At 27.0% G+C, this 11,013-nt stretch overlaps 1 protein-coding gene across 2 annotated transcripts in view; it reads left to right on the top strand.

Annotated features, from left to right (window-relative positions):
• Positions 1-1,129: 1,129 nt before the first annotated feature.
• LOC129991496 (furin-like protease 1, isoforms 1/1-X/2) overlaps positions 1,130-11,013 on the top strand; it is a 277,744-nt gene continuing 267,860 nt past the window's right edge. For both annotated transcript variants that reach the window (XM_056098235.1, XM_056098236.1), the window contains exon 1: positions 1,130-1,824. In XM_056098235.1, the coding sequence (XP_055954210.1) occupies positions 1,603-1,824 (222 nt within the window). In that variant the 5' untranslated portion in view covers positions 1,130-1,602. The remainder of the gene's footprint in view (positions 1,825-11,013) is intronic.

Below are 11,013 nucleotides of genomic sequence, written 5' to 3'. Positions count from 1 at the left end.
TAAAGAGGAAAATATATTCTAGTATGGCATAGATTCCAAACATGTAATAATTAGAATTTTAAAAATTTCTTGTTTATCTGCATACATTTTTTTGTGTGTGTGTGTGATTCCGGAATTTGAAAATAAATAAGAAAAGAAGGATAATTGATGATAAATGAAAATCATTGGAAAAATATTGAACTGCAAACTTTTTTTGTAAATAAATATAAAATTATTTTCTGCAAATTTATTCATTCGAATCTTAGACTTCATAATGTTTTATTGTTCAAAAAATGTTTAATAAGTCTTTATAACCTAAAGTAAGAAATGCAGTAAAAATAAGCTAAAAAAATTTGTTATTATATAAACTATTATATAAATCTTAATAAAAGTAAAATTTAAATCGTCTAATTTCTTTATCTAATTTCTAATAATTATCTATTAAATGGTCTAATTAGTTTCTTTAATAAAAGCTTAACAAAATCATTTTATGAATATAGTTATTTTTTTTCATTAAAAATTTTTTAATGTATTATATTGGGCGAAATTAAAATTATTCAGAAATGTAATACTGCACTATATAATTGCGCCTCCAGTACGCAGGAATCCCCACTGACTTACAACAGCGAACCTAAAATCCACAAAATCATCGCCTGTTCCTGACAGAAGAACTGCAAGAAATCCTCTTAGAATTTTAGACAGAAAAATTAAAATATTGCAAAGTGAACGGGATAATTTAACTATAATTACAACATTATTCGAAGTTTCTGCCTTAAGTCAGCGTTGTTAGAAAATATATATTCGAAGGTGGATGAATTGCTAATATTTTAGAATAAGCATTTAAAAAATCTTAATGAAAATAAGAATAGCTAGTGCATTGTAAATTATTATTATTTTAAAACTGAAGATAAGTCCAGTAACGTCAACAATGAAATTCGGAGCTAATTAGGCTTCAACAGTGTGGATGAATCCTTTTGTTGAATTTCAACAATCCTTTACCACCAATTCAGAGGCCACGCGGCATTGTTAGTACACGCGGAAAGCTCCCTACGTCAGCGCCAACAGAGGCGTCTGGTTGCCTAGTGACGTCGGCAGAACAGGTTAGATTGTTTCCTCGTAAGCTTCATTCTCTCTCTCTCAGTCACAGTTACGCAGCCTGCCGGAGCAGACGCTATCACTTCGCCTTCTCTCCCCATCAGCAAAAGTTTTTTCTTATTATCGTTTGGTGTTTTCACTTCGCTGCTGCTTCGTCTCAACTTCGGTTCGCTTTCTATCAAATCCACTCCAGACGTCAACAGTTCTAACTCAAGGCACGCGTACAACAATAAAAAACAAAACAAAGAAACAGCACATAATATATATATATAAAAAGGAATTCTTTTTTTCATCCACCACTTGTGTCTGGCCCACCGTCGTTTCTTAGCAGACGATAAATGCGATCATGTAGAGATTACGGAGTTCTTACGCGCTTTTAACTTCGAGTTCCAAATTATTCTTCGATTTTGATATTGCTTTCGACAGCGGATGAGGCGGAGTGTTTCGTATGTTCGAAATGCACAGCTAACGTCTAAAGAAAAACAAAACTCACTTTCTTCTGTTTTGAAAAGGTGAAGCCACCACAATATGCTATGTTGGAGAAGCGATTTAACAATGTTCGTGACAATATTCCGGCTGTGGACGATCATTGTGATTTTCTTGACAGTTCTCTTCGAAATCTGTAGTGCCGACGAGAACGATGGAAACACGCCGAAGGTGTACACGGACCAGTTTGTGATCAAAGTTGAAGGGGGAACAGAAGTTGCAAAGGAACTAGCCCGGAAACATGGATTTATATATCTTGCAAAGGTCAGTGACATTTTTTTATTAAATATTTCTAGTAGCGATCAAACAAATATTTGCATTTAAGAGACATTTTAGATAGTTTTTAATGCTTGAAACTTCTACATATTGTAGAATAATTCTTTTTAATTTATAAAATATAAATTGGGGTGTTAGTTTTTTTTTTCTTCTTTTATTTAAAATACCAAAGAGTAATCATGAAAACTTATGCTTATAGTATTTTCATAATTTTTTCTAATTGAAAAGCTGATGAATTCCTTTAAATAATTTATTTGCAAATTTTAGAATTTGTGCTCAGAATTCTTAGTGGTGTATATTAATTGCTTTAGTTCTTTATAATTTGCGAGTTAAATGTGAAATAATATATGTATTATACGGCACATCTAAGCTTAACTGAAATATATTAAAATATAAATATGTTTTATAGTAAGTAGTAAGAAAAAATTTTAAGACAATGAAAATTTCCAATTTTTTTAAAGATTTTGTTAAAACTTTTTGTGGAATCTTTTTTTGCTGAATAATTGTTGAATTATTTTAAAAATAACGTATTTATAATTGGAATAATAATTTATAATTGACTTCATTGAAATGTATAAATAAGTTTTATATTAGTGGGAAAAATTTTTAGAATAATAAAAATGTAATAATTTTTTAAAGATTTTGTTAAAATTTTTTGTGGAGTCTTTTTCGCGCAATAGTAATGGAATTATTTTAAAAATAAAGAATTTATAATTGGATTTCACCAAGCTTCATTGAAATGTATTAAAATATAAATATGATTTATATTAATGGGAAAAATTTTTAGAATAATTAAAATTTAATAATCTTTTAAGGATTTTGTTAAAATTCTATGGGGATTTTTTTTAACTCAAAAGTTATGGAATTATTTAAAAAATAGCGAATTAATAATTGGATTTCACCGAAATTTTCTTAATTAAAAAATGTATCTTTTATAATTTTTATTCAAAATATTCTAAAAACATTAGATCAAAATGTAAAGTTTAAATTTCTGTTTTTGCGATGACAGCTATGATTGTATTCGAAGTTTTATCAAATCAGTATCAAAATCTTTCATTGCCGTTCAATTTCCGCTAATAGCACATTAGTAGAAGTAATTTTACAAAGACTTAAAATTACCATTTCCTTTTTTTGCATTACTCGTAAGTAATGCTTAAATAGCTCTAGTTTTGCTTCTAATTATAGTAAGAATAAAAGTGGAAAAAAAATCAGTATACCAAAGAAAAATCAAAATATTGAATAATTGCTCTTTAAGCAATTCAATATTATATTCAATTCAATATTATACTTTCAATATTATCAATTCAACGTTTGAATTTTTACTTTGAACGTAAAATATCGTACTTATAAAATGTTCCTTATTTATATCCTAATTTTATCGTGAAGTACTCCTGCTTTTAGTAACAAATATAAAGCAAAAAAAAAAAAAAAATATTTCAATAAGATGCTTTAATCAGAAAAAATTTGGAATACGGTTCTCTATTTATATTTTTCTAATGCATCACCACATTTAAAATAGGTTAATTTGTTTTCTTCGAAGTGAACTCGAAAAAACAACCCGTCTCATTTTACAAATCCTTTGAATGTTGTCAGTACTGATTCTGCGAATAAATCATGATGTAATCCAAATAAATTTCCATCGAATTACGTCAAGATAAACGAAAACGATCGTTTTCAGATTGTTGTTGAAATGATTGAAATATTTTTACAGCAAAACAGTGCTTCCACCGCTTACCAAATTTTATATCAATAACAGAATTAAAAAAAATCGCATTTCTAAAATAAATTTCTTGCAATTTCTGCTGTTGCTTTAAAAAAACCCAGCATATAATTGAATTATGATAAACATAAATAGTTTAAATAAAGAAATTTAAACTTCTATTAACATTTGTATCTAAATGCTACAATGAAAACTTCTGCATTTTCTTTCTACTTTATATTAAAATCTTATTTATTTATAAATATATAGAGTAAGCATTTTAATTTTTCCTCCGTAATGCCTCGATAGCATTGTACTTTCATTGTGTCCATTATTTTTTTGATAACTAAGTTTCATTTTACCACTTTTTACTAAATTTAGTGCTGCCCTATAAATATTACCCATTTAATTTACCATTGGCCCTATTGGTAAATTTAAAATGCGATTAAATTTTATAAGAGAATTATGAACGCGTTGAAGCCTTGATAATATGTTGCAATTTTGATTCAATAATAATTCGTCAATAATTTTTTTCCTTGGCAATGACTAAATATCGTAAACAAAAAGAGTCTGGAATGGAATAACAAATCATACGGGATTAGAATTCATGACCTAGGTTTTAGTTAAAATTTCAAAAATGTAATACGTTTAAATATGTAATATGTTATGTGTAGTATTAAATATATGAAATGCAATATGTTTTAAAATGCTTTGTAAACGCAGAAATAATATCTGTTTACAATAGAGAATTGCAGATCTACTTATTCTTAATCATTTTATACACACAATATACCTTTGCGGATTTCTTGTTTTCGTAAGCTTATTCAAAGGGTCTTAAAAATTGTTCTGATATTTGTTAATGGTTTAAACAGCAGCATAATACAAAGTTGACTATATCTATCATCATAAATAATGCTATCTATTGAAAAGTGTTTAGAAACCTCCGTAGAAACAAATAAAAATAATAATGACCGACGTTGCAAAAGGAATCTCTTGTCAACGAGCAGCCGTCACGGTCAAATGAGGAGAGAGTTCATAATTCAATAACAATGAGTGACCTTGGAATTTTTCATATTTCATGTTGCTCTATTTCGCAAATAGCGCTTCTCAATCTTAGCAGAGGATTCAAAAATGAATTAACTTCCTAGTAAAGATAAAAATTCAATTACACAAATTTTTAGTTGATATGTTGTTTAAAAATATATAAAATCTTTAAAGGAAAAATTAATGTAATTTTTAATTAAAAGTTTTTTGTTTTGTTTTATCTTTTGTCGAATTTCAGTATAAAATAATTTATTCATCTCAAACTCTAAGTATAAATAAGAGAGGGAATATAAATGGTATTGAATCTATACTGATTAACAGTTTCCTATGGTTTGAGTTACATGCTGAATATTAGAGCTATTTTCTGCTCTTTTTTTTTTTTTTTTTTTTTTTTTTGCCGAATATCTTTCAAATTATTCCCTTATCATCATCATTCGAGAACTTTTTGCATTTTCCCTATCTCCAATAAACTTCCTAAACAATATAAAATGACTTTCATTATTAAAATCAAATGTAATCAGCAAAATCTTATGTATTCTATATTTTTAATGGAGAAAAGTAAAGGTAAATAGTATGAAAAGCGCAATTGGAATATAAATATAAATTATGCACTAAAGCCCAGCTCGGAAATCATGTAAATCAAGCAATATGTAAAGAACCTGTATAAAAAAATGGAGAGAATCCCTTGTATGATACACATTTATCATCACTGATTAACACGGTTCTTATAATAACACTCCTGCAGACTCATGTAAGCCATTCAAAACAGAGAGATTCTCCTATGTAATACGCTTTTATCTTAATGATAAAAATTAATGTCTTTAATTCTTATAATCAGAATAAAAAATTGTTAACTAAATAAAATTGAGTTACAGATTTCCATTCATTAAATTCATTCTTATGTCTGAGAGGCAGATGGAATTTTGCTTGGTATTATAAAAATGTACTGAAGTTATTTTTAATGAGTTAATTTGTATCCTTAATAATTATGTAGATTACTCTAGGGATATGCGTATTCTAAATTAAATACTGTAATTATAATCTACCGCATAAGAATGCTATAAAAATAGATTTGCCAATAGACTAATTTTAAAATAGGAAGATGTCCTAAAACGATGTTTTGACCCACAGAATAACGATTTAAAAAAATGCTGTATCGATTTGAATTGACCGATTTTTTTAAATAATGTAAAATGTTTAAATGTTTGTATATAAATATTATTTCCTTCGTAACTTGACATTTTGAAATGTTGGAGGAAAAATAATCATTTAATTTTCTTTTGATAAAATTTTCATATTCGAGATATTTGCTGATTTGGTAATTTTATTTTATTAAAAAAATTAACAAACTCAAAAACTTTAATATTAAAATTTGATTCGTAACTTCAACTAGAGATTAGTATTCACTGCTTTTATGTGTAACAATTTTTATGTTTCTTCTGGTACGATTTTTAGAATCTGGTCTTTTCAAAGGTATCAAGATTCATTACATTATTATTCATTCATGATAAAATCTCATCATAATTGGTTACATTTTTCATGGAAGGATATTTCTTATTCTTCTCTCTGAAAATTCATAAATTTTCTGAAAAATATTCTTTATGAAAAATCAGAAAGTGAACTTCCGTATATGAAGCAATCTCCCAACTTTGATAAAGACATGAACTATTTCATAAACTCTAATTTTTATATGCCTCTGTGATAATTTTCTCCGATAAACCTCTTTTATATAAGCAACCTTTTTTTTTTATAAATGTATTTGGTTTTGCCGTGCCTTGAGTTGCCAGTCAATTTTCTTTCAATGGAATTATTGCTCGCAACTGACCCACAAGCAAAGGCAACGCACATATTTCGTGCAATTTGATTGCTAGCGGAACAGAGTGGATATTTTTTTGAAATTTACATAAAACATTAAACGGTGTTCATCTTACTGAGTTACAGCTAGTTTTTGTAATTTTCGTGGAGATGTACTAATTACCCAGCAGCTAAGGAGGCGAACTTAATTGCCACTATGCAAACGTTTGAAACAGGTTTTTTTTGAGTAATTTATAAATAACATGCCATTTAGCTTACATTGAAATGCGTCATTGGCATTTCATCTAGTAATGAGCAGATGAATGCCCAAATCTAATAATAAACTAAAATAAAATACTTACATTGGGAACGGACTTGAGGCGTTAAGTAAACAGCAAAATTTTGGTGGTTATGTAATTAGACACTTATGTTATGTGATTAAAAATATTCGAACGGTTGGTATAAATAACAGTTTATTTAAAAACAGATTGAATATTTTGAACAATCTTCGACATTAATTAATTTGATCTATTTCAGACATTCGCCGGACGTTCTGATTATATGTGACTTCAGATAAATCGCTTTTTTTATAACTCCACGTTCATGTTTCCACCAAACAAGGGTTTATACAAAAACCGACATTTTGGAAAACCGGTTTTCGAATTCAATGTTTCCAAAAAACCGGTTTTAGCCGGTTTTCGAATTTTTGTCAAACAAAAAAATAGAATAAGGAAAAATATATTATTTAATTTATATAAAATAACAAAAAACGAAATCACTGTCAAAGTCAAAATATTTATAAAAAAATTAAGATTACATATACATATTACTTACACAAAATAACGAAAACTCGAACAAAAGTTTCAAATAATATTTATAGTATTTTCACTAATTTTAATTTCTTCTAAGAGAATAGGATTTTAAAAAAGTATAAAATATCCACTGGTGGCCAAGTCTTGTTCTTATTTTGGGCACAACATTGCCTGAAATTGAAAATATTCGTTCACTAGCTACTGAGCTTAGTTTTATAGGTTTCATGACATCAAATAACAAATCTAAGTTTTTTGTTCTTTAATTGGTTGCCTCAAACAATGAAAATTCAGCTTTCAGTGTCTTTGGATTTGTAAGTTTACATTCAGGGTCTTCAAGAAACTTATGAATTGATTTTTCCATGGCTTCTTTTAAAAAAGCATTTCTCTGATGAGTAGTTTCTTCGATTTGCTCTTCATCAGAATCGGTTTCCACATAAGAATTTGGAAATATTCTAGACAATATCTTTCCAGATAACTTAATAATTTCGGTTTTTGAAGCTAAAGAAAGTACTTTAGAATTCTTCGCTGAACTAAAAATGTGTAAATACAGCAAAAGAGTTGCTAATTCTTCTTGTCTTCTTTATTGAATTCGTTCTTCTAAAGTATATAATAATTTCAAACTTAGTTCAGTGTTTAAATATTTTAATTCATTTAAGAGAAATTCAAATATACCTTCAACCTTCATTTGTTAATAAATTGACATCTGGTAGCCCTAAGCCTTCAGCTGCTAAACGAATCGGTTCCAACTATATATATTCCGACTATATATATATATAGTCGGTATATATATATTTGAAGAAGAGGAATACGCAGACGTTCAGAAAAACCGGTTTTCTTAATTTAAAAATCGGTTTTCAAATGTGACGAATTTATTTTTAAAAAAACGGATTTTTAAAACCAGGTTTGAAAAACCGTCAAAACCTACACCAAACTCTCTGACTTTAAAGCACTGTTATTTTAATTATCTTAGTTAAGTTTTGTTTATCGTATACATAAACGTTTCTAATAGAGGCAGTCCTATAAAATTATAGCACTATTAAAAATGTAAATAACCTATCTTTTAAATTTTGCGATATTGTACCTTCATTTTTTTTTTATTTGTCTCTTTAACTGCTCAGATATTAAAAAGAATTCTCCTTATTTAGCTTTCAACAATGGAAGAAAAGCACGTGATTAAGTACTGCTTGAAATAATAATGGTTTGAATTTCATGGTAATAATAGAATATATTATTAGAAAATAGGCAAAAAAAAAAATTCTAAAAAAAATTGCTTGAATTTAGGAAAAATTCCCTCGCTCATTAAATCGACAAATTTTGAAATGGTGTGAAAATCATTTTTATGACATAATATTTTTGGATGTTATCGTGCCCTCAAAATTCCGCTTAACTTTTAAGTAAGAATTAAATTTTAAGTGAGCAAAGATAAGTAAGAATTTTAATTAAATTTTTTAAAAAACCGCGCCGAGGAGCATGTTTTCACTCTTTATTGTATATAGGTGCCAAATTTGGTAACTGTTGACCAGACGATCTGATCTGTAGATCGCCAACACACGTACACCTACACACATTCATCTTTATTATTAATACAGATCAAGTTTGAAAACCCTACTTTCGCTTGAAAATCGGACTTGATTAGACTTTTTAAGCATTTTTTCTATTTCCACACATAAAATACATAAGAACCTAAAAATCTCTTGAAGTTTTTTTTTTTCAGACCTATGTTATTTGAATAGAATTTTTATTTAAAAAGAATTGACAAATAAAATATTTTTAATGCTAATATTTCTCGAGTATTTAAGTGCAAAATTTTTTTTATCCGTTTTTTTCCCTAAATTAGACATAAAAATCGAAAGGAAGCTGTCTTGGGAGTAATTCACGCTGAAATAATACGAATTTTTGTCAAACATCTTGAGAAACTAAAAAAAATAATTGAGGATTAGAAATTCTTATAATTTTTTGTTTTCTGCTGTTGAATAATTCCTGTTCCTTTTGAGTTTTCGAAATACCAAAAAGATAAAAATACTAATATTTTATGAACTAGGGAAAAAGTACGTTCTATTTTTTTCTCACAGGATAATCATATTTTATTCTTTCTGGGTTCTTAGTCTTTTTTCGATGAAATTGTAATTTGGCCTTTTTATAAAAATATTTTTTTAGTTCGCTTCACTTTTACTTCTAAGGTTATTACAGGTAATATGACTGCTTTTATACTTGAATAATACTGTTAAGATACGGGATGTAAAATTCGTTCAAAATTTTCTACAAAGCATCCCACCGGATCTAGAACTACCAAATTTGGCATAGAGTTATTTCTTGCTTAGTAGGTGCTCACTAAAAAAGAATTTTCCATAATGTTTTTTTTTTTTTTTGTTAAAAAAAAGTAATTCAAATTTTAACGTTTTCCCTCAATGATTGTAGATCGTATTTTTGTATCAAAACATTTAGAGGATATTAAAAGTCAAATAATTAGTGATCCTAATTTTATATTCGTGTATCAGTATATTTAATTTTAATCAAATCTTCAAAAATATTTTTTAACTTTATTTGCAAATATTATTTCTTTTTGCAGGGAGGAGAGTCAAATTTATTTTACTGTTTCACTAAATCTTTCATTCGCGTAATTTTATCTGAGCTAACGTCTTAAATGGAAAGGGGAAGCTTTTTCTGAGCATTATCTTCAATACAGAATTTTTCTTTTCGCTTTAATAAATATGATAACATCGGCACTCTTTTTGGATTTATCGGATCTCTTTTTGGACATCGAATTTTACATCGGCATTCTTTTTGAAATGTGCCTGCTCTAAGGTTATTTAAACACAGAATGCAACGGCTGAATTCAGAGTAACGATTGACTAAAATATTTTAGATTTGCAAACATAGTGAGCGAAACCTACGATATTTGGAACTAGAGTTTCGAATCTCATTAAAAAATTTTCATATAAATTATTTTTTGTTATGATTAATTTAGTTTTTTCATTTTAAAAGAGTGCAATCTTGCGTCTTAGTTAATTTTTATTTTCATTAAAAAAATTTTTTTTAATTTATTTTTATTCAGTTATTTTAAGTAACTAGTTTCATTTTTGACCATAAGTTTTTCCTTTCGGCGCTATGATTATTTTAAAGATTTTATATAATAATATTGAGAATGATTTTTAATTAGAAACTTTATATAGTAATTGCATAGCAAAAATATTAAACGTTATTATCAAATATTATTAATATGAAGACAACCGAGGTTTCATATTTATGGAATGCTTCCTTTTCCTTTTATTTTTGCTCCTTAGCTGCTTATAAGATTTGAAAAGCATATAAAGTCTATGCAATAAACTTTTCCAAAACGTTTTCGTAATTACCATTGATAAATGGTAACTATTTTTTTAATATAAATATTTTTAATATAATAATATTTTATTATTTATAATTATTTTTATATTATTTTATAATTATTTTTATATAATGATATTTTTAATATAATAATATTTTTTAATATAAAACTCTCTATTAAAACTTTCTAAAATGCAGATGTCGATTTCATAATTGTTTTGGAAAATTTCTTTTCATTTTTGACAGAAATTGAAACATTCAGTTTAAACATCCTGAATAAACACACTTTGTTATCTTTCAAAATAGTACGGATTATTATTTTACTTCCTCGAATATTGAATAACAACATAAGAATCAAATTATTTCGACATCGTTATGACTATTCATTAATTACTCATATATATTTTTTTGAAATGTTTACTGGAAAGAAAGAAAAAATTGTCAAGAATTACTTTTCGCAAAGAAAATATTATTTTGAGAGCTTAGATTTTTACATTTTTGTTC

Source organism: Argiope bruennichi, chromosome 2, assembly GCF_947563725.1.
Source record: "Argiope bruennichi chromosome 2, qqArgBrue1.1, whole genome shotgun sequence".
Lineage (NCBI taxonomy): Eukaryota > Metazoa > Arthropoda > Arachnida > Araneae > Araneidae > Argiope > Argiope bruennichi.
Note: the sequence above shows the minus strand (reverse complement) of the source record. Positions and strands in the feature narration are given on the sequence as shown.